The 25,505-nt window shown below is 36.6% G+C and overlaps 1 protein-coding gene across 8 annotated transcripts in view; it reads left to right on the top strand.

The window, feature by feature from the left end:
• Positions 1-25,505, top strand: part of AKAP6 (A-kinase anchoring protein 6) — a 616,970-nt gene that overhangs the window by 313,958 nt on the left and 277,507 nt on the right. For all 8 annotated transcript variants that reach the window (XM_007472509.3, XM_007472510.3, XM_007472511.3 and 5 more), the window contains 2 exons: positions 10,520-10,616; positions 11,824-11,987. In XM_007472509.3, the coding sequence (XP_007472571.2) occupies positions 10,520-10,616; positions 11,824-11,987 (261 nt within the window). The remainder of the gene's footprint in view (positions 1-10,519; positions 10,617-11,823; positions 11,988-25,505) is intronic.

Below are 25,505 nucleotides of genomic sequence, written 5' to 3'. Positions count from 1 at the left end.
TCTATCCACTGTGCAGCCTAGCTGCCCATTAATTGTTAAAAAAGGAAATGTTGAATTACATAAAGATTTTTCTTTCCTTTTTAAATCATTGCACTCCATCTTAGAATCAATACTAAATATCAGTTCCAAGGCAGAAGACTAGGAGACTGAGGTTGCCTAGGGACATGCAGGTAGGAAGTCTCTGAGGTCAAATTTGAACCCAGGACCGCCTGTGTGGAGGTCTGGGACTCTGTCCACTGAACCACCTAGCAGCTCTCTAAAGGTCTTTCAAAGTAACATGCCCAACTACCAGATTACTATTCTAAGGTATAGAAGGTATCTCATAGTTTATCTAAGGGGCCATTTAGCCTGTTCTCTGAGTCCCATTATCCTTAGTAGTATTCAGGAAAAGGAGGAAGGTCATTGCCAGCCTCTGCCAGTAAAGGAGATTGTGAAATAGCCCATCCCTTATCTGTCCCTCAAGAAAGGGAGAGTTGGGGCTCTGCATACACATCAAGGTGAGTCACTGTGCAGAAGGGCAGCAGAGAAGATTTGGCCAACAAAGTGGATGACTTTTAGAATCAGGGGGTTTCTGACAGAACATACCTTGTTTTTCTTGTCCCTTCTAGACAGGCAAGTCTTCCCTTACCCAGGGCAGTGAAAATCCTTGAAGTAGCCCTGTGTGTGAAGGGAAAGTGTCAGCAAGTGCCTGATTCATTATCAGCAGAAGATGCCATCCCTTTCAAATGACAATGGGAGTAAAAGTTCACCAGTTCAATATGTCTTTCATATTTGGAGGCTCTGTAGCCTGACTAATCGCCCCTGGCATCTATCATTAGAAACAGCTAAGTTCCTGAATTTTGACAGTTGCTTTTCTTATGTCCTTATAGGGAAGAAAAAAAAAAAGAAAGAGAATCTCTTCATCCCCTCCCACTCCTGTTTAAAAGAAGAAAAAAAAGATAGTGCCTTAGGGGGGAAAAAACAACGAAATTTAAGAAAAAGGGGGAGAAGGCAACATTTTTGAGAAAGGAGAACTCAGTCATTCTTCCAGCACCTCCCAGCCGACCACAACCACTAAGTGGAATGGTTATTTGGTGTAACTGGATTCCATCTTGTGATCCAGGGCTTCCAAAAGGCTGCTGTTTGAGGTGGAGAGCATCCTGGTAGATCCTTTTATAGAGGAGGAAACTTTGACAGCCAATTTTATGCTCCAAGCCTTTGTACCTGACTGTGCTCCTTTCCTATTATTGTATATGTCAGTGTATTCAAATATATTCATATGGGTCCCCAAGGGTAACTCATTTTGAAGCACTAGGTTGTTTTGTTAGCAAGTGGGCAGAGCGTTTCTTGGTTTTGTTTTATGTTTAAAAGATTCCTGTTCCCCATCTCTCCTCCCACCTGCCAAATTGTCATGCTTAATACTATGAAATGAGCTGATTATAGGATTTTGTGTCACACACATACAGAATAGGGAGATATATGATATATATAATATATATGTATGTGTGTGTATACACATCTCTATAAGTGATAAGCATGTGTGTGTCTGTATGTAATTTATGTGTTTGGGCCCATCTCTATGTGTATCTACACACACTAATTCATACACACGTGTGTGTATGCACATGTATATATGACAGATATCTGTGTGTATATCTATCTATAAGTGTATATATATATATACTCACACGCATATACAGAGCAATATACATAAATACATATGTATGTATAGAGTCTTTTGGTTGATTTTCAGGCCTGCCTGATTCTTCATGACTCCTGTTTCAGATTTTCTTGGCAAAGGTACTGGAGTGGTTTGCTATTTCCTTCTCCAGCTCATTTTATAGATGAGGAAACTGAGGCAAATGGGGTTTTGTGATTTGCCCAAGGCGATATAGATAGTAAGTTTCTGAGGCCATATTTGAACTCGGGGCTTCCTTATTCCTGATCTGGTGGTCTATCAACTGCCCAAATGAGGTATGCCTATATATATATAAAATTTCCACCTGTTACAAAGTGGGAGCATAATCACAGCACAGCCGAGAAACAACAACACAAAGACACATAGAATCTTTCACAGAAACCAGATTTAGCAAATATACAAGTTTATCCCATGGTACGGTATAGTCAAGAAAACATGCTAACATTTTAGCTAAAGTTCTTAACCCAGGGTTGATGAACTTTCAAAAAATAACTATTTTAGTATAATTGATTTCTTTTGTAATCATATGTATTTTATTTTATGTCTTAAAAAACATTATTCTGAGCTTTACCAGATTGCCAAAGGAGGCTAGGAAACAAAAAGGGCTAAGAAGACCTCAGGTAGAGGAATTCCTCATGGCCATTCCCCTAGTTAGTATAAGATGCTGCTTAAAAATTATCTCCCCAAATTTATCTTTTGGGATACCATACTAGTGTCCCAGAAGCCCCAAATTTCCCATAGTTGTTGTGCTTCACATAACCAATGACATGTGAGACTAGGGCGCTTGCCTGTCATAATGCACTTGCTCAAAATTCTATCTTGGGAGAACTTTATAGATTTTCAGAAATATTGTGGAAGCGGCATGGAGGCTCTCGACTATAAGGTATTATGGGGTATTATTAGGCAAGATGTTTTTCAACCGGAAAGGCAGAAATCTCTCACCTCCTTGTTTCATCTTCAAAAATAAAATGAAGCAATCTTGGGGTCCTTTTGAAGTCAGCGATTTTGTTGAAGATCTTAAAGATGGGCCTCCTTAGGGATGCTGCCAAGGAGAGCCATTTGTTACTATCTTGGTTAATGTTATTAATGGTTAATAGGTGCACCTGAAAATCAAGCAATATTGTAACATTTGGATAATATTTATGTTAAATGGTTCTTTTCCAGGGCATCAAGCTGATCTTTTTCCTAATAGTGAATACTTCATCCTTTCCAATTTTCCCATCAAATGCACCCACGTCATCTTGAGACCATGCCAGACCCAGCTGCATCTATTCTATACTCTTGGCTTCAATTATATCCAATTACCCAACCTACTCTTAGGTCCTTTAGGTTCTCTTATGCTTTGAGGCATATGACTGATGCACCTCTTGTGAAGCACATGATTACGTACCATTCAACACAAGTCTGTTTTAAGTAAACAGTAAATTAAATATTGTTAACACCAGCCTAAATTCACAGTTGTGAGGAAACTTCTAGAATAGGGTTCATTCCAGGAAATTGTTGGGTGGGAGGATTTGTCTTTGAATCTTTGGAGACAATTTTGTGCTTCATCTCAAGCTTTCTCACCGATCATCCCTCTTCCTCCACAATTCTGGGGTTATTTTAGATTTTAGTTTTTTTTAACCTTAAAGGCAAATGGAGCTCCAAGACAAAGTACCCAAGGTTGATATTGCCTGTGTTCAAGCTTGACCAAGAAGATCAGACTTTCTAATAACTGTCCTATTTCCTTTCACCTAGTTATCTGCCTATAGGTGAAAGAGGGCAACAGTTAAATGTTCTAAAGAAGCAAAGTTCTTTTTGAATACCAGTAACCTTCTCTCTTGCTAGTCTTTTGGCAAGGTTTTTCAGGGATCTTTCTGGATGTTCTTTTGAAATAGGGACATTGAAATGTGTCCCCACCCTAAAGGAGCTAACATTCTATAAGGGAAAACTGAACCTTATACTACCCAAACTTAAATAAAGGCCTTCACCTTCCTTACTTCTCACCTGTGTAAGCTCTCTAGCTTATCAATTTTGTTGTTCAGGAATTTTCAGTCATGTCTGCTTCTTTGTGACCCCATTTGAAGATTTCTTGACAGTGACACTAGAGTGATTTGTCATTTCCTTCTCCAGTGCATTTTACAGATGAGAGAACTGAGGCAAACAGAATTAAGTGACTTGCCTGGGTTCCCACATCTAGTAAGTGTCTGAAGCCAAATTTGAACTCCGGAAGATGAGACTTCTTGACTCTAGACCTGTTACCCTATCCATTGTACCACCTAGCTATTCCCAAGTTATCAGTGGCCTTCTTAAATTATGACTCTGAATATAATACTGGTCTCTGTTGAATTTTGGTTATCAAATGGCTTTGAATCAAAGCTACTAATTTCAAAGTTGTAAGACTCCAATAATATCCCTTCCATTCTTGACTCCACTGGATCCTTTTGCTTCTCTCTGTGAATTCACATAAATAATCTTTAAAAGAAGCATTTTAATTGTCCCTACTTAGTAAGGTGGTACATTGGATAATGTGTCTTTTTTTTTATTCAAAAAGACTCATCTTCCTTAGTTTGGATCTAGCCTTAGACACTTACTAGCTGTGTGACCGTGGGCAAGTCACTTAACCCTATTTGCCTCAGTTTCCTTATCTATAAAATCAGTTAGAGAAGGAAGTGACAAATAATTCTAGTATCTTTGCCCAGAAAACCCCAAATGCTGATGAAGAATTGAACATGACTGAAATGGCTGAACAATGACAAACTAACTAGAAGCTGGTCCAGATATACAAATCATTCCAGAATTACCAACATTGCTCCCCTTCTGCATTCTATGTATATTTGTTCATTGAAATTCTTCTTATGTTTGTTTTCATATTTATGATTTTTATATCTATATTATTTCCCCAGTGTGATTCTACCTACTTTATAAATTATTCAGAAGCCAGGCTACTTTGTTATACATGCCAGAGCCGTTCAATAAATGCTCATTAGTGATACAATATCTAAGTCTTTTGCCAGTCTTATATAGAATATCCTATGTAGAACTCAAACAAAAAGAGGATTCTCTATGATTCCAGAGGAGCAAGGTTTAGAAATAAGTGTTCCTATTAACAAATGATATGGTACAAAGTGCATTGTACCTTGGAACACAAGAAGCCTCCATAGTGAGATCTGTAATTATTTAAAACAGATCCACCTAGCTATTCATACTAGGAAAATTAAGTGGATGAAAATGCCTTTTGTCCAGATAATGACATGGCTGGATAGCTATTTGAGTTACTCCATCAATATATCTTGGAAAGAGTGTGACAGATGATCAGTGAGCTTGGACCAAATCTGAGTAGTAGAAGAAATCAGAAAACAAGAGGAGATTTCAAGTTCCATCATGAGCAGACCAGGAAACCATTCTATTACATATCTCACTTATAGTCATTTAAGCCTAACCAAGAGGGTCAGACTCTAATATTTGCCATATTTCCTTTCAACTAATTAACTGCCTATTGCTAAAGAGGGCCAGGGATATAAAAATACTTCCAGTGAAGGAAAAGGGCTCCCACTACATTATGAGGTGAACCATTCTGCTTTTGTTCAGTCTTGTCCAACACTACTTAACCCCATGGTCATTGTTCATGGCATCTTCTTGGAGACAATACCAGAGTGGTTTGCCTGGTACTCAGACCACTGCACTACCTAGCTGATCCACAAACATATATTGAGTACCTTCCATGAGTCAGTCTCTCTCCTAGGTTCTGGAATTCAAAGATAAAAACAAAATAGTTCTTGAGTTCAAAAGAACTTATGTCATATGGAATTAAAAAAAAACAACAACTTATTCCCCAAATTGCATGAACTTGAAGCCTTTCATTATTCTAATTAAACTCCAAAAGCTCTCCAGATTATTGATATCCTTTCTCAACTATAGTTCTCAGGAATGAATATCTCTCTCCAGATAGGATCTGATCAGAGCAGAGAGTACAGCAGGACCATCACCTCTATAGTTCTGAACCCTGTGCCTTTTCTTAATGCTGACTAAGATGGTGTTAACTTTCTTGGCTGCTCTATTCAATTCAACAAATATGTGTTATTGTTTATTGTATGCCAGACACTGTTAGGCACTGAGAATACAAAGTCAAAAATGAAATAATTCCAGCCCTCAAGGAACTCATATTCCTCTGGGAGCCCCACATAACACAATTCACTTATATTGAATTTACAGTCCACAGAAACATTCAACTCTTTTTTTTTTCCCCCCAAGACTTTCTTGTACTTATCACAGTGCGTGGCACATATTAAATGCTTACTTAATAAATGTTTATTTACTGATCAATTTTTTTCAAATGGACTATTCTCTATACATGCTTCTTCCATCTTATATTTTTAAACTTGAATTTTTGAACCCACTTTTGTGTTTTGTTTATCTCTATTTCATTTTATCTTGTTTTTGTCTACTGTTTTAGATTGACAAGATCCTTTTGAATCTTAACTCTGTTAGCTATCTCTCTCAGATTTGTTTCCTCATCAAATTGGTAAGAAATGTTATTTCTGATTTTATTTAAGGCACTGGCATTCATGCTGCAAGCATCCAGGAGAAGGCCAAGCATAGATATCCCAAGTGCATGTCACCAGAGACCTTTTTTTTCTAAGTTGATAGTAAACGTTAGAGTTGGCCATTCAGTCAGTTCTAAATCCATATTTTTGTAGTATTCTCTTGTGCCCCTTTCTGTTTTGTCCACAAGAAAAACAGGAGAAACTTAGTCAAATGCTATTCTATAATATAAGCATGTCATACAGCTTTCCCCAATAGCATGGTCCAAAAAAAGAAAAGAAATGAATATAGTCTATTCCAGTATTTCCTCTATGAAGCTAGACTGACTTTTTGTGATCATAGTTTCTGTTTCTAGATTTTCCCTGACTATCCTTTTAATAATTTAAATTTTCCCAGGAATTGAAGTCAAACTCACCATGATTCACTTTTATTTCCTTTTTGGAAAATGAGGGCAATGTTTTCTCTTATCCAAACCATCATTGCCTCTCTTATTTTCTGGGATCCTTTGAACATCTCTGGCCATGGCTCATGAATCATTTTTATCATTTTTTTGCACTGAATGATGTGTTTCTACTTACCAGGATTGTGGGCAGAATTACGTGCTTTCTAAGTCTTCATTTATCTTCAAAGTTAAGGTTCCTAATAGTTATTTTTCTTCTATATTTTCCAGTACAAAAAAATCATTCTGAAGAGAGATCAGAATAGCATCATAATATTTGAGCACTTCTCTCTTCTCTCAGTCAGTTTTCATTGCTTGATCCAGTCATGCTCTGGTTTTCTCTTTTCCAGGCTGAACGTCCTCAGTTCAATTTGATGTAACAAGCAGTTTCTGACTGCCCAATATTTATCCAGTACTGTGTTAAGCTCTAGATATAGCTACTCTGTGTTCCATATGAGGACTGTGGATTCATACTATTGTAGATTTTCTTTTTTTCATTCCCCCAAAATGACTTTTTATAAGCAAAATGCCCCTTATGAATTAATAATTTTAAAAATAAAAGTGTCTTGTTCTTTACTTTTGGGAAATTGAATGGTGTTTTCAGTGATCTCTAGCTGAAAAATAAATCCATTTTTTCTATACTGTTATGGTCCAAGATACCCAATTAATCACTCAATATACCTTTATTAAACACTTAACTTGTGCCAGTCACTGCTAAGTCCTAGAGATACAAAAAGAGGCAAAAGGCAGACCTTACTCACAAGGAACTTACAATTTTAGGAGGAAGACAATATGCAAGAAAATAAAAAAAATAAACTATAAGATAAACAAAAAATAAAAGAGATAGGCAATGGAATTAAGAAGGGTTGGGGAAGGTTTTTCCTTTAAAAGTTAGGATTTTAGTTCTTATTTAAAAGAAGCCAGGGAGGTCAGTAGTTGGAAAAAAGAGGAAGTTAAACCATTCCAGGCAGGAGAAACAGAGAAAAAGCCTAGAGCCTATAAATGGTGTGTCTTGTTCAAAGAAGAGCCAGGCAGTTTTATAGCACTGTGAATATGAATTTAAATCAAAATAGTTTAAATTTCGTATAACACTAAAGACAATAGGAAGGTAAATGTTAAGTACAAATTAGCTTTGGTTTATTACCAAAGAATGATTTGATTAAAAAAAAAACAAAAACAAATGAACTCTTACCATCCATCTTAAAACTTTCAAGGCAGAGAAGTGGTAAGGATTAGGCAATGGGGGTTAAGTGACTTGCCCAGAATCACACAGCCAGGCAGTGTGGGGTCAGATTTGAACCCAGGACCTCCCAATTCTAAGCTCAGCTCTCAATCTGCTGAGCCACCTAGCTGCCCCATGATTTTATTTTTTTAATTTAATTTTATTGATTAAGAAAAATTTTCCATGATTACATGATTCATGTTCTTTCCCTCTCCTCCTCCCCCTCTCCCCCAAGGCCGATGCCCATTTCCACTGGGTTTTACATGTGTCATTGATCAAGACCTATTTCCATATTATTTATATTTGCACTAGGGTGATTGTTTAGAATCTGCATCCCTAATCATATCCAGATCGACCCATATGATCAAGCAAGTTGTTTTTCTTCTGTGTTTCTGCTCCCGCAGTTCTTTCTCTGGATGTGGATAGTGTTCTTTCACATAAATCCCTCCTAATTGTCCTGGATCATTACATTGCTGCTAGTAGAGAAGTTTATTACAATAGATTGTGCTACAGTGTAAAATCATGTAAAAGACATTATCAAAGACCATACACCATTACAAAAGAAGTTGGCCAGTCATAGAGCAAGCATGAGAAATGATACTTGGGTGGCCAGTATCAATGAATCAAATCTCTTACTGTGTTGCAAGATTCAGTATACAACTTGGGTTGTGTTTAGAGAAGAAGGTGGAAGAGAATTGCACAGATTGAGAAGAAATCGAGACATTGGGAATTGTGCAGAAGGCAGGAATATCTATACCAGGAACATCAAGGATACATCTAAATAGCCAAGCAAGAAGTGCTGTAGGAAAGACTTGGGAGGAATCTAGTTAGGAGGACTAAAGATTTTTTGACACTTTGGAAGCTCCACATTGAAAACTGAAAATTAAATGTCTACAGTTCAGTCCATAGGACAGTATTGACTGGTTAAATTAAGGACTATATTCATAACTACAGAACTCTTTATTCTAAGGACTAATTATAGCCATTGGAGCATTGATTAGGAGCTGGAGGAGATTTGGGAAGTGTAACTCCCTTGACTTTACATTTAAAGAAACTGAGGGACAGAGAGAGGTTAAATAATTTGCCCAGGGTCATACATACCCTGTATCTGAGACAGAACTTGAAATTAGGTCTTCCTGACTCCAAATTCAACAGTCCTACCCAATGTGCCTCCATTGCAGTACATCTTGCTGCTATCAATGGCAAATTTTTTGATTCAACATTCAGAAGTTTCACCTGTTCCAACCTGCCATTCTATAAGTGGGAACATGATAGAGAAAATTAAATTGTTGAGCTTTCATGGGGCCCCAACTTCTAGGACAGAGATATTCTTTCTTAATCATCCATATAGTACATTCTTTTTTAAATGGGCAGTTCACTTGTTTCACTTGATTACTATCGCCTGGTGGGAAATGTCACTCCCCTGGATGCTTTCATACCATCTATATTATGTACATCATTGCAATCTGTGTGATGATATAATTTTATTTTTTGCTTTTGGTTTGGATTTCCCTGTGATTTCCCTCATGTAAGAAGCTCCCAATAAGAAAACTTCCTTTCCAAATTAGGATCAGGAATAATTCTGCAACATATAGATTTAGAGATTTGTTTAGGGAGGGGAGTAGCATTGAAATGTTAAATCATTGGTCAATAAACTGACTATATATAAAGGTGAAATCTGAATTCAGGCATTGCATTCCTGAATCAAAGACCAGCTCTCTCTCCATCCTACTATGCTTTTTGTTGTTGTTCAGTCACTTTAGTAATGTCTGACACTCCCTGATACCATCTGGGGTTTTCTAGGCAAAGATACTGAAGTGGTTTGCCAATTCCTTCCTCAGCTCATTGTATAGATGAGGAAACTGAGGTAAACAGGGTGAAGTGACTTGCTCAGAGTCCCACAGCTAGGAAGTGTTCTGAGGCCAAAATTGAATGAAAGAAGATAAAGTCTTGCTGACTTCAGGTCCATTGCTCTGTCCACTAAGCCACCTAACTGCTCGCTGTAGATTCCAAAATAATCATAAAGATTAGAAAAATATTTGACTTAAGTTTTAATGAGATGTCTAAAGACTCCTTGTCTATCTGATTGGGGGGGGGCATGGGAAAAAAGTAGAGAAGAATCAGACCTCTACTATATTAATGGAATTTATATATGTGCACATAAGGCTAATCTATTTTATGCTGCCAATTTTTTATGGTTTCATAAATACTGCTATCACCAACATTAAAAAAAAACCTGAAGAAAAAGAGCTCATATGTTCTGATATAAATTCAGTGTATTTTATAGAATACTGCTACTCTTGATATAGCCTACGGGATGTGACTTTTCATAAAAACCTAATGAATTTCTAGATTTGTCAGCTGTTTCCAAACAGATGCACTTTACTAATCTAATGGAAATGTTTTGAGCCCAGATCCCAAATATCAATAGCTTCTCCTATTGCAAATGAGTTTGTCTGTTGGGCAAATTGGGCTCTGATTCTTGATAAAAAGTAGCAAGTCATTTTATATATGTACTTTCTGGTTAACTCCTACTGAGGACTTGATGTGTGTGTGTGTACATATATAGATACCCACATGTGTTTATATATGTATAAATAAAATATAATGTTAAATATCATCGATTATATATATTTTTTCCTTTTCTTTTTTGCAGAGTTTTAAATTGAATGTAGACAGTCATTGTGCTCTAAAGGAAGCTGTGGTAGAAGAAGGGCAGCAACTTCTGGAGCTTATTGTATCTCACAAATCAGGTAAATCCTCCTGAAATATTGCAAGTCTTTATGTCTCCAGACTATTAAAGAATGAAGAAGCATTGCTGTAAATTACTGCATATATTCACTTCCTTATGTATTATTAATATTTACATTATCAGATTGACCTTCAAGATTTATAAATGTTTCATATACTGCATACAATGCTGTGATACTTATAAAATGAAATACTGCCTCCAAATAGTCTGTTCATTTTATTTTGGTCTTGCTGTTCAGCTGAGTTTCAGTGGAAATCACATCACTGAAAACTTCACGTTGACACGGTCTTTGATGTAGAAGCTTCGGAAATAACATTAAGATAATGAATGAGAATTGTGCATATGGATATTGATGCATATGCATTAGTGTACTTATAGACATATCTTTAGATATAAGAGAGAAGGTATAGAAATAGCTTGATGTTTCTATGCCTAACCATACACGTAAATATATTTTTTAATGTTCTGCTCTGGTAATTGCATCAGTAGGTTTTCTGGTCCTTAAACTAATTCCTTCCCCATTATTAATGCATTTATGAGGAACATATTATAAATTAAAAATAGTTTTGTCATTTGGTTATGCTTATCCTTGTATGCAACAGCCCCAAGATGGGATGAATTACAATTTAGCTGGTATCTTTCGGGCTTACCATGACCAGTTTTAACGAGAATTTTTAATCAGATGTGCCAGCGCTGAAGCTTGCTGTCTGAATTCTGGCTCACTTACTCCACTTCCTATCAGAATTGCTTTGCCTTTTCCCATTCATTTCTCTGGTTATTGTTACTTCTTCCATAGAATCTCTACACAAATGTACATGGGGCCTTCTCTTTGAAAAATGGAAATCAATGAATTATTAACTCTTTATCATGATTTTGTCCAACATATATCCTTTAATAAGTATACACAGAATTTTAAGCAATGACTTGGGTTGGTTGATTATCAGATTTGGGTGTCCTTTGCCTTTGCCCTTCTGGGGATGTAAATGTAAGAATTTCTAATCTATCTTTAGTGACAAATAATAATAATAATAATAATAATAATAATAATAATAAAGCTTGTGGGGGCTGGGGGATATGCTCCAAGGTGCTTTCATGGAAATTAGAAAAAAAATTCCCTTTATTCTCCTCCCCACCAAGTAAAGAATAGTTTCTCAAGATGCAATGAAATCCACAACTTTTGCTTTTTTTCTCCCATCATTTTTGAGAAGGACTGAAGGACATGCTGCAGATGATTGCAAGTCAATGGAAGGAACTACAGAGACAAATCAAACGGCAACACAGCTGGATTCTTAGGGCTCTGGATATCATCAAAGCAGAGATCCTGGCTACTGATGTGTCTGTAGAGGATGAGGAAGGGACCGGAAGCCCCAAGGTAAGTGGCTTGAAGTTTGCCGTATTTCCTCTTATTCCTATCTTCTTTTGAACTAGACACCACTGAAGTTTTCTTTCCACCCCTAAGGCTTTTCATTTCTACTGGGTAAACTTTTTTCTATATAAACAAAATGATATGGCTTACTCTGAAACAATAAAAAAGCTTACAACTTTTCAGTTTCTCAGGAAGATGCCTTTCAGTGTATGGGGAGGAGGTGAATTAGAGTTGGAAGGAAGGGGACATAAAGCATTTAGTAAACAAAACATAAAGCATCTTTAGCATGAATAATCAGAATGGTTTTAAATTGTTTTGTTGCAACTATAAATCACTATAATCAGTGCAATCACTCAGCTCTGACATCCATTAGCCGCTTGGTTACAGCAAATTAACAAAGAAGAGAGAAAGTGATTCATTATCTCATTCCTGTTAATGACTATCAGATGCATTGCCTAATTAGGGGATGGTCATTGTAGTGGGAAGAAGGTCATATGCTTTGCTACAAATCTTTTTGCTCAGAGTGTAAGTTCTCCATAATGGTGCATGCATTGAATACAACTACTTTTAAAGTACCTATTGGCATGTTATAGTTATCCATTTTGTATTTACTAAATAACCAATGAAACATTCACTTGGAGTTTCAGTGCTACGGCTTCTCACCTAGAACGACTCCATTTGCAAGTTAGGGGTCCTTAGCCAAATGGCGGGAAAGAGGATTTTATCCAGGAGCATTTACTTCGCGGTATCTCTCTCTTCTTCCACTTTAGTCTGACATAAGCAAAAGCAAAAAGCCAGGCTGCTAACACACTCAGCACGTGAGGCTTATTGTTACTTGGGGGAATTCATGGTTTCTATTCCTGGCATTGGCAAAGCAATTAAATCATCATCAAATAACATTTATTCAGCACCCATGTGTGGATTGGCACTGTGCTAAATGTTACACAGAGTAAGTTAAACAGATATTCTTGGAACTCATTCTTAAATGCAGACAGACTTACTAACAAACAACTCTACAAGGGGAGACCACCATGGCAAGGGAGCTGGCTGAATCATATTAACATAATTCATAAGCTGAAGGATTTATAAGGTTTCAGAAGTGGAATAACTAAGATGTTTTCTGAAATTAGGGGAGGAATAGAAGAATCCTGACTTCTTTTCAACATGCAGAAGGTATCAGGGAAAGGACTGAATTTTGACAAGTGAAAGAGAAAAGAGAGTTGATGGGATGTTCAAGGAAGGACATTCTGGGAACTTGCTTAAGATTCTACAAAAACTGGATAAAAAGAGGAAGGAATAAGCTTCTTGATGCAAAACTTGAACCAAGTTTAAGGAGCAGGATAAAGGAGAGGCTTCCAAAAAACCCTAAAAGACTCTAGACTGATGGGTGGAGATGAAGGACCCAGCATGATAATACTCAGGATAGAGTGATAGGATTGGACAACAGGTTACAAGTACAAAGGAAAAGATTGTCAAGACTCAGAAAAAATTCTTAGATTTCCTGCTTGGGGAAAATATGCAGTAGCAATATCACCAAAAGCAATAAAGAAACTGAGTAGATGGAAGAGTTTTGTGAGAGAAAAAAGCAGCTCTACAGGTTGTATCAATGGAAGCAGCCCATCATCCAATTGAAACAACTGGACAAATAAAATTATATGATATTGTTATGGGGTTCAGATGTGTACCCTTGGGGTTTGGGAAGGATACCTTGTGCAAGAATGCAAGACTCCAAAATTTAGCTTAAAAACAAAAAGAGAAATTTATTAATTTAGGAAAGTAATGTTGAGAATGGCCAGGAGGATAGCAAGGTGGAACAGCAAGATGGAAGGCTGCTCCCAGAACCCATCAATTCTGGGAATTTTATACTCTTGCAACAAATGCTGTGTCATAGTGTGGATGGGACTCTAGAGTGGTCGTCACTCTGGCATTTGGTGGGGTGGGTTGGTCATCTGACTGGGGTCTGCCTGGAGACATAGGGAATGACCCTCATAAAGATTCCTTAGTTTTAGGGAACAGACAGAGGTCTGAGATACAGCCTGATAGGATCGAGGTGTAGCCTGGAGGTGCATCTCTCTGTCCATCTTAAATCTAAAGGAGGATCAAAGGAGGACAATCATGTCAGGGTCCTATAGGGGTCATTGGATGTTTTAGGCTAGGAGTCATGAGGATGTAAGGGAGCAAAGGAATTTCTCTGATAATAGTTTGCCTGAGCTTCTGGAGGTACAGTGCCCAAGTCAATATCAACTTAGTAGTTGAACTACTAGAATCATCCTCATCCTAAGTCAAGATTGATGATGAAAGATAAAAAGAAATGATGATTATAATAGGGGTTTAGAACTTGGTAGAAAAGTATAGGATCACAGAATCTCAGAGTTGGAATGGAACTTCCAACTGGAAGAAACCATCTAGTCCAAATATACCTGAACAAGAATTTTCCTCATAATTTCTCATCCCAAATGGTCATTTACTCTAGGCTACAAGAACTCTACTGAGGGGAACTTCAATATCTCCCAAGGCAGTCCCTTCTACTTTTGCTGGATTCATTTTTATTATAGTATATTATAGTTATTCAATTTCATTATATCAAGTCTATATTTGCCTTTGTAAAATTTAAAATTATAACAAACTAATCAAAACTTTATAAAGGAAAATTGTATTATTTTGTATTTTATATTATATAACACACATAATAATAGTTTAATATTACAAATATCTTTGTAAACCAGAAAGCATGATATAAAAATGAATTATTCTTGCTTTTTCCAACACTTACTTCTCCTGCCTTAAGGAGTGCATCATTATAAACTATGCAAAAGATTTTAGCAGCTAATTGATGGCAGTAGTGACATTGTCTTTAGGGACCTAGGGAAAAATGCGTATTCTGACCTATTGACCTTAGTCATTCACTTGAAGTGATGGTGCACCACTGTTTCATGCATCTTATCTTCTTCATATTACACCATGACATACTTAATTTTTATGCTTCTCTTCATTAAAAAAAAAAAGACCAAAGAATTCATGATTTTTCCTAGACAGAAAACAGCCACATTTTGTAAAAATCGGCGGACAAATAATATATAATAACAATCGTGTTGTAACTGTTTTCCTACATTTTCTACAGAGATGTTAAGTGAAAGGATAATTAATTACAATCTCACTTTAGGCCCATGACATTGCTGTAAAGTATTATATATAGGGATAGACTATTTTGTCTTTTCACAGATGAAGAATTTGTGTGAGGTATAAAAAGATTTGTGATCACCATCCTCCTTATAACTGCCAAAAAACTTCTTATAGTATAGGTATGGCCATGTCACTCCTCTGCTCACAAATTTGAAATAGCTTTCCTATTGTTTCTGGGAGAATGTTCAAGCTCTTAATCACATCATCTGAGCTATGCTTCCATAAATCTTATAGTATAGTCTTTCACATGCTCTTCATTCTTGCCAAACTAGCTCCCTTTACTTTGGCTCTCTCTCAGGACTACAATGTAATCCTTGCTTATCTCTACCTATAAAATCCTTTTCCTCATTCTAGGATCAACTCCTGTGCTATCTCTTTGTTAAATTTCCCTGATTGCCCTAGTTGTGATTGCCTTTTCCTTCAGATTGGCTGGTATCTATTTATCTGTATATAATTTGCATCTTCCTAACAGAATCTTGAAATCTTGACGCAACTATTTTCTACCTGAATGATCTGACATGACTTACATAAACTCAGTTTACTGAGTTGTAAAATGAGTGGGTTCAAGTACCTCTCAGGTCTCTGCTAACTTTAACTCCTGTGAATAGTGATCTCAGCCTTAACTAGAAGATTCAGGTTAACAGTATGCCAAAAAGGTTTGTATTTATTATATATAATGTTATTATATCATGGTGATATATAGTCATTATTATATACAACAAATACCTTAGGCAGGAAATTGTTTCTACAGTCTGATATCTCATTATATACATATTATATAGACGGCCATTATTCTCTTCTTAAAAAGAATTCTACATGACTTTAAACTGAGCTTTTTTAAAGTGTTCACCAATTTTTCCTTATTGTAACAATAACAACAACAACTACTCTTCTGGTTATTATGAACTGCAAGACTTTCTCCATATGATATGACCTTGTAGTAGGTCATGTAGAAAGAAGGCCATGAAATACGTCTCCAAACAGTTATGATCACCCATTTCATCTTGGAGCTGAAAGAGTAACTAAAATTAAAACATAATAGGAAAAATAACTCTAGAATTCATCTTAAGTTTACTTCAGAAGCTATTGGGAACCTGAGAAGCATAATAGAAAATCTAAGGAATATATCTAGGGGGTATTTTTCTTTTTTACCTTGTTTGAGAGACTGTAGAAAAGGACTTGGTCTTAGAAATCTTGTAAAGAAATAGAATAGGAGGAAATTCAAAGACTCGAGGAAACTTTTCCCTCAGGACCCTGTAGCATACCTTATTTGTTGTATTTCATTTTTTTTTAAAAAAGTGTTTTCCCAGGACTATGGAGTCTTTTATACATGGAAGTGAAGAAACAGAAAACAGAATTCAACAGTTCTAGAAATATAGCTTCAGCACTCACATTCAAGAATGGAGAATTTTCTTGTAATTACACACTATTTTGTGGCAAGTTTTGTGATAGTTTATCACCTGGAATGAGGTTTTCAGTATGTTAAATTTTGAATACCACAAAGGGCTAGAGGGATTTCAAGACACAGTGTATACCTAACCCCTAAGAAACAGTGCCTTCTTTTCTTGACCTTTCATGGTGAAAACAAAAACTGAAAGCTGGAAGGAATACTTAAACTTTGCTTAGTGACAGAACATGCAGGACTCTCAGCCTTAACCAGATGATTCAGGATAACTGTTGGTTTGCCAAACAAGGTTTATAACATAAAAGTCAGAAAAATGTGAGCTGTGGGAGGTTTATACCCCCTTTGTAAACATATATAATGGTATATATATATATATATATTTACATATCTTTTATTTTTCCATCAGCAATGAGCTGCCATTGATATGATATCTTAGAATAAAGGTCAGGACCTTTCCAAATGAAGTTATCCAATGGCATATCACTTTGTATACAGTAGCTCTCTATCACTTCCAAGATAAAATGTGAAATCCTCTGGTAGTCAAAGACTTTCATAACCTGCTTTCTCCACTCCTTCACCCTCCTCTCACTTTCCAATATCCTTACCCTTTTTTCATTTATTTTTCAATCATGTCTGATTTGTTGGGACCCCATTTGGGGTTTTCTTGGCAAAGATACTGGAATGGTTTGCCATTTTCTTCTTCAGCTCATTTTATAGATGAGGAAACTGAGGCAGACATGGTTAAGTGACTTGGCCAAGGTCACATACCAGAAAGTGGCTGACATCACAATTGCACTCAGGCAGATGAATCTTCCTGACTGTAGGTCCAGCACTCTATCCACTGTGCTCTCTAGCTGCCTTGAATCTTATGCTTTATACCCTTCCAAATACTCTGCAATTGATCCAGTGACACTGGACTCCTGTCTATAACTCCAGGCATTTTAATTGGCTCTTTCCTATGCCTAGAATACTCTCTCTCCTCATCTTTGTGACCTAGCTTTTCTGGTTTTCTTCAGGTCCCAGCTAATATCCCAACTTCTACAAGAAGCCTTTCTAAATCTTTCTTTTTCTTTTAAATCTTTACCCTCTGTCCTAGAATTGATACTAAATATCAATCCAAGGCAGAAAAGTGGTAAAGAGTTAAGGGCCTTGCCCAATGTCACATATCTAGGCAGTGTCTGAGGTCACATTTGAACCCAAGACATCTGTCTTTTCCAGGTCTGGCTTTCTATCCACCAAGCCACCTAGGTGTGCCTTACCTCTATTGATGATTTTAATTTGATCCTCTCACTCTCACTCTCACTCTTGCTCTTTCTCTCTCCCTCTCCCTCCCTCTCCCCACCCCACCCCATCTCTGTCTCTTTCTCTCTGTAACTGCCTATCTCTCTCCCCTTCTCTCTCCCTCCCCCACTCATTAATAGTTGGGTTTTTTCATGTTTTCTCCATTTTAGACTATGAGCTCTTTGAGAGCAGGTGCTGTTTTTTGCATTTCTTTGAATTCTTAGTGCTTAGCAGAATGCCTGGCACAGAGTTGGTGCATAATAAATGTTTATTGACTTATAAGCCAGACAATAACTGATTCTCCTTTGAGTTAGAAGCAGATAAGGTTCAATGAAAAATAAAAAGTTCATATTAAAGAATTCAGATAGCATGTTAGGAAATGACAGAATAGTCTTAACCTTGCAAGTACCTTGCTGGAAGGAAATTAGTAGACAGATTGACTGCTAGTTGGAGTTCTGAAATCCTTTCCTTTGACCTGCTTCCATTTATGGTCTTTGAAATCACCATACCCATTGGCACAGAGAAATGCATATACATGTGCATATATATATATTTGAATCACTTTTATTTTTTCCTATGGGCAAGGTAAAGTCACCACTTTTGGGGGGCAAAAAGAAAAAAATGTCACAAGACCCTTAGAAGAGAAGGGTACAAATAGTCAGAAGGCAGTGGAGTTAAAAGCATATGATTAAACTGCACCTAAAAGGGTAGCAAAGGAAGAAGAGACTCAAAGGTACTTCCATTATTTATCTAAGGCTGACAGTGTGCTTAGCCCAAAACATGAGGCAAGGCATGCTTCCTACCCACTCATCTTATCACTGAAATGTAAGCATACCATGTAACATCTTGTCTAATGTATGCTGGGGTATCTTAAATCTAGCATAATAGATCACCTAAGATTCTGATCATCTTAATTAGGATGTTGGCAGATTGAAATGGAGTAGAGTTCTCGATGCAAGCAAATGCATTCCAAATTCTGTTCTAGTCCCCAAAGAAGCCTTTTTAAAAGGCAGTACCTAAAGGAAAGTGGCTACTCTTTTCCTACTGAACTAAATAAACACAGCACTGAATTAAGTGGTGTGGTACCAGGGGATGCCTATTTCTGTCTTTTGTAGATTCTGTACCAGTCCTTGGGTGTTTTTCTTCTCTTTTCCTCTGAGAAGAGCAACTTTTCTTGAAAAGCAGTTTTTAGTAGACAGAAACTAAAATGGGCAAATCAGTTGTGGTTATGAAATTTGTGACCCCCCCACCACACAGGGAAAATTAAAGAATTTCTTAGTTCCTCCAGTCTCCTTGAGGCAACATTAAATTAGCATGTTATCAGATGTTGTGGATAGATCCAAGACGAAGATGGAGACCTATAGATTTTCCCCTCAGTCTATCAACGTGACAAAGTGTTTGAGAAATCATTGAGGAAATGGGAAAAGATAATAGGAAGCAAAACTAATAGGAGGGCCCTATCCAGATATAGACCCCAGGATATCCTGATCGTTCAATCCCGACTGCTATTGCAAGAAGCCTTAAGGATAACATTTGGTGCAGCAAGACTGTGTGAGTGAATTTCATTGGTGTCTTTAATCAATACTAAGAAATGTCAATTACGTGAGTAGGTAGTTTACTTTTCTTCAGTGGAATCCAAGGGTGCCTTGGTGCTACCCCTCTAATATCTATAGCTACAAAGGCACAATAGATTATGTGTGGATTTTAAAACCATGCAAAGCAGAAACAATCCATCAGAAAATTACTTTGTTTTTATAATAGTGTCAGTAATTTAAAAGTCAATGTGATGTGTTCAAGCAGGGTTTTCTAGAATTTTCTTCCTTTTTTTTTCAGGGGCCTGGGGGTGGAGTGGGGGGAGTGGTGCCACATTGAGATTAGAATTCAATGGTTTTGCTTCTATAGGCATTTGTTAAATACCCCAAAAAGGAGAGTGGAACACAGGGAATTGTATATAATAGAACAGTTTAAAATTAATAATCGTCAATTCTTTGAAGGTGTGAAACAATTACCTCAGTATGTGTGATTTACGCTTTTTCCTGGAATGTGTTTTTTCTGGCAAAGAAACAGGCAGAGTGGGGAGAGCATGTGCTAAAGGGATTACTTTGCTTTGACTGCTGTGTTTATTAAGTCACACAGGACTTCTTATAAAATGGCAGCTTTCAGATGAGATGGGTATTTTCACGTAAATGCTATGAATGCTTCAAATGCCTGATTAACTGTTCTCATACACAGAGACTAGAGTCATTATCTCATCTGAACAAGTAGGGCGGCATTACAATGTCTAAGTTCGCCTTTTCACTGGCTGTCCAAACTCAGAACAGTACATAACTATTAATTAGACTGTTGCTGATGTAGCTAAAGTAAATAAGGGTTTCATTTTTAAGGTATTGGAGCTCTCCTTTAGTGACAAAAAAATAGCCTTTTGTCCTGTGGCTACTAAATGAAGATGTTGACTAATGGGAAACATTATTAATTATATTGAAGGAGCTAATTCTATGCTTTTAGAAGCCTGGTTTTTGAGGGTTCCATTTTGCTTTTACCAGTCTATGAAGGGAATTCATTGCTTTTTTTTGCTTCTTTACTAGTGGGGCTAAGTATTTTCTGTGGGTGAGAAGGGGGGGAAAATGAAGATTTTTTTTTTTAGGAAGCGATCAGGATTAGGAGAAGGGGAAAGATAGAGAGGGAAAATAAAAGAAATGAAAAAGAAGCGAAAAAGAAATCCAAGTTAGCTGAGTAATACATTGCCTATTGCCTTAGGTGCTAACTCACTGAGATCCATCAGTATTATAGGTCTCTTATTCCTATAATACAGTAACAGAAGTTGATGGTAAGATTATTTGGAGCTCTATATTCTTCTCAAGATAAACCCTTGTTTCAGAGGTTGAATCAAGGAATGACTTTGTGTTAAGCCATTTATATTTTTCTTTAATGGCTTCATGACAGTGTCTTGTCCTACCAAGGATACTATAAAATAAATGAGAGTTCTGTACATCAGCTATACTCATAGAGCCTAGCACAGTGCTGGGAATGTAGCATTTCTCAATAAATCCTTATGAAATTAAGAAACAAGAAAAGTTTTATTGAGTACTTTGGTATTGTTCCACTGATGTCAGCTTCTTGATTTCAATATTTTCATTAGTGGTGCCTCCTTACTCCTAGTCTCCATATTTCAAGATCATTTTTGATATCTCTCCATCAGTTCCAATAGCATTAATTATCTATACCACGAATTAAGCAATTAACTATGTACTCACTTTAGGAAGGGGCCTGGTACAGTAGAGTAGAAAAAATCCTGAAATTAGAGGACCTGTATTCACAGTCCACCTTGGATGTTTACTATCTGTATAACTGACCAACTTATTTAATTTTCCTGGATTTCAGTTTCCTAATGGGTGGCTAGGTGGCATAACAGATAGAGTTCCAAGCCTAGAGTCAGAAAAATTCATCTTCTTGAGTTCAGATTTAACCTTAGATGCTTAATAGCTTGTTACCTTGGACAAGTCACTTCATCCTGTTTGCCTTAGTTTCCTCATCTGTAAAATGAACTAGAATGGCAAACCACTCTAATATCTTTCCCCAGAAAACCCCAAATGGTTCACAAATGAGCCACAGAAAGGTGGACTTGACTGAAACCACTGAATAATAACAACAACAAAAGGAGAGTATTGAATTAGATAACTTCTGAAGTACCTTCATATTCTAGGTCTTGTTACTTCATCCATTGTTGAATATAACTGGCATTTTAATCTTATAATACTATCTAATTTAAACTCCTTCAGGGAAGGGATTTCTACCTTTGTCTTTTCTCCAGTAGAGAGTAGTATAGTGTCACGTACATACTCTGAAGTCTCAACAAACATTTGTTGATTTGATTTGTCTCAGTCTATCCATGATAATCTCCTTAGAGCCAAAGACAAAATCTTTTTTCTCTTCCTTAACCATATCTTACCAACTTCAAAACCATTTATTATTATAACAGGAAAATTTCTGTTAAATTGCATAAGAAAATATATATGCTATTTCTTAGGGTTTGCAGGGACTGGTAAACTATGTAGATGCCCAAACTGAAAGGCTTCTGGAATAGGCCTGAAGAAAACAGAGGTTCAGATGTGGGCAAAAGCTGAATTGTTATGAGGAAATAAACAGGGAAGAGGCTATACTGGAAAATATACAGGAGACATACCTAAATATTACTTGGTAGTTAGAAGTGTTAGAATCCAAAGTTCAAGGCAGGCAAACATAATGTAAAGCCAGATGACAATTCAAGAAGTTGAGGATCCAAATGAGTTTGAGTTCATATAAATGTTGAATTTCCCAATTTGACTCTCACAGTGCCCAAATTTTGCTTATGCCCCTCTGAGCTCTGGCATTTGGCATTAACCCTTGGCTCCTACCTTTGATCTCTAATAGAAGTTTTATCTATAGATATCTCCACTCCCAATTCTTACCGTCTTAGAAATTCTTGATTCCCTCTAGTTTTGGGCATGCATATCATTCCCTCACATGGCACTTTCCCTTATTTTCATTCTTATCAGTTACCAAAGTGTACATGGAATTGGGTTAGCAAATCAGACTGTCTCAGTTCTTCAGGAGCATCTCTTCTCTACGAGTTGGGAGTTATTTGGGTGACACTGTGGCAAATGTCTACAATATGTGAGATTATGATGGGAAGAAGGAATTCAGTAGAAACATCTGTCCACAAAACCCCCTCCCTTTTTTTTTTTTTGGTATGTCGGGTATATTCAGAAATAGTTGGCAATGATTTCTTCCCCAGTGAGTTTCTTCTCCATTGTGGAAAATTTACTGTTCCTTTAAATAAGACTAGTATTTATCATTTCCAAACCTCTTCCTGTTTATTCCAGAATCTCTAACATATTAAGTCAGCAACTACTTAAATTGAGCTATTGCAGATTATGTATCATCTCCCTACCCCCTTTATGGTGGATGCAGGGGATAATGAGTGAGAAATGTGTCCTCGGTTAACATAGGGAAGAGCAAGATTTGCTTTTTTTTTTCTGTTTAAAGACCTGAATCATCCCAAAGTTGAAATAATGTAAATTTCCTGGCAGAAATTATCATCTTGATCAGTCTAGCTTTTAAAAGACTGAAATGGTATAGGGTTTGCATCTTCTCCACTGCCTTTCTCAATTCTTTAAAAATATATAGCCTTTGAATGTGTTGGTTTATGAATAGGTAAGTATATAGATAGCTAGATGGCACAGTGGATAGAGCACTGAGTTCAAATCCAGCATCAGATTTTTACTAGCTATGTGACAAGTCACTTAACTTCTGTATATCTCAGTTTCCTCATCTCTAAAAAAATGAGCTGAAAAAAGAAATGGCATACCATTCTAGTATCTTTACTGAGAAAATCCCAATGGAGTCATGCAGAGTTGGACATGAATGGAATGACTCAACAACAAGAACAGTATAGGCAGGAACTGAGATTGGGAAATGTTATGTGATCTATGAAATTGATAAAGGTACTCAAGGGGAAATTATATATAATTTTCCTTTAAGTACTTACTGAGATGTATTAACATGAACAAGAATGAAAAAAAATTCATCCCATCCACAAACATAGGGCCACAATATACAATAGAAATGGAGAAAATGGTAGAACACATAGAGTATGTAAGTAGGGAGGCACACGCTTCGGGAACACATATGACAAAGACAATTCATGTTTTTGGCACTTTGGGACTACAGTGTTCTTTATTGTAGTATTCTTATGTGTTTTCTTCTTTGCGGAACATTTCAGCTAGGCAGGTCTCTCAGGTAGGCTCCATAGTCCATTCTTCCTCAAAACTCAGTTTCTCCTGGTTCTCTTCTTATTTGTCTAATCACTTAGCTTTATTCAATTATTCAATAATAATTTTTTTTGCATGCATGTCAGCTATGGATATCCTCAAGGCTGTGAGCTCTGTCTTCTGTTCTCTTTCTTCTCTCTCTTGGCAAATTCCTTCATACCCAAGATTTTGTTTTTCACTTTTGTGTCTGTGACTCCTGAATCTATATCTATCTATAGCATCACTGCATCCTCTTAGTTTGAGCCTTTCTTGGTTGTTTCTATCAATACCTCAAACTCACAAAGTTCAAAATTAACCTAATTTCTTGCCCCAAATTGGCCTGCTTCCTGACTTCATCTTTTTTTTTTTTAATTGGATAGAGCACTGTGCCTGGTGGAAGACCTGAGTGGAAATCCAGCCTCAGTCATTTACTAGCTGTGTAATCCTGGGCAGATCATGTCGCCCCTGTTTGCTTCAGTTTCCTCATCTGTGAAATAGGAATAATAATATTACCTCCCTCATAGGATTAATGAAAGAATCAAATGAGATAAATTTGTTAAAGTTTTAGCACTTATTAAAATGCCTGGCACATAATGGATACTATATAAATGCGTATTTTCATTTTGTTTCCCTTCCTTTCCCATCTTAAAGCCTTTGTAACTGTTTTTGGAGCTTCCCTCTCTTTCTTCCCTCACCTTAGATCTGTTGCTTAATAAATACCTTATTTTCAATCATTCAGTCATTCATTCATCTATTTCCATCACTGTTTTCAAGACCTGCCTCAGGCTACATCCTTTGTGAGGTATTTTTTGAGACTGGGAGTTAGAATAACCTGTGTCCTCCCTCAATTTCTGGATATTTTGGTTGATATGTCTGATTTCATCAATTAATTTATTGACTTGTGTTAGTTACTTGAGTATTTCTGTCTTATTCCTGCTAATACATCAGAAATGCTTTTAAATTGAGCTATTTATTGTTTCATCTTGGTATTTTCCTAGATCACACAGTAAAGAGTTGTAAGTAGTGGATTTTTAGTAGATTTCTGTGTAATTGAAATAAATGTAATTGTTAGGAGGGAAGGATATATGTCCATAGGATGAATATACTTGAATAAGGTACAAGAGAAAGAAGGGTGGATACTCAAGGAAGGTTGAAATAATGATAGCAATGCACATAGCTGAAACAGCCTATCCTTTGCTGTGAGCATAGTTTAAAGATTCATGAACTGATTGTTCTTGCTGAAAGAAACCTTAGTCTATGTCCCTTATCTTACAGAGAAGGGAACTGAGACTAGGTTATGTCCAAGCATCCCCTTTTTAATGAATGGAGTTATCCATTCAATCCAATAAACATTTATTGGAGGCCTATTATGGACAAGGCATTGTGCTAGGCATCCAGCTTAAAGATGAAAGTCATTGATGATCTTTAAAGGACCTTAAAAAGTAACAATGGAAATAGCACCTGCAAAAATAAATGGACAAGGCAGAATACAATAAAAGCAAAGGGAGGGTCTAGATAAAGTAAAAAAAAAAGAATTTCAGATATTGATATTTTGAATTGGATAGGGTGAGCAGAGAAAGCTTCATGGAAGAAGTAGTACCTAAATTAGACCTTGAAGGAAGACAAGAATTATAAAAAGTGAGAGTATGAAAAGAATACATCAAGAAGAGGAAAGGGAATAGCTTGCACAGGTAAAATGCACATTGTAGACTCTCAATAACTCATATTTTGATTAGTACATTCACTTCTAATTTTCATAATTACATACCTTTTTAAGTGTGTTATAGATGTTAGTATCTATACACAAATACAATGTTTTGTGCATATTGTGCTCTTTTTAAAAAAAATGTGCTCTGCTTTGTTCTT

This window comes from Monodelphis domestica, chromosome 1 (assembly GCF_027887165.1).
Source record: "Monodelphis domestica isolate mMonDom1 chromosome 1, mMonDom1.pri, whole genome shotgun sequence".
Classification (NCBI taxonomy): domain Eukaryota; kingdom Metazoa; phylum Chordata; class Mammalia; order Didelphimorphia; family Didelphidae; genus Monodelphis; species Monodelphis domestica.
The sequence above is the reverse complement of the archived record's forward strand: the minus strand, read 5'-3'. Positions and strand labels throughout refer to the sequence as shown.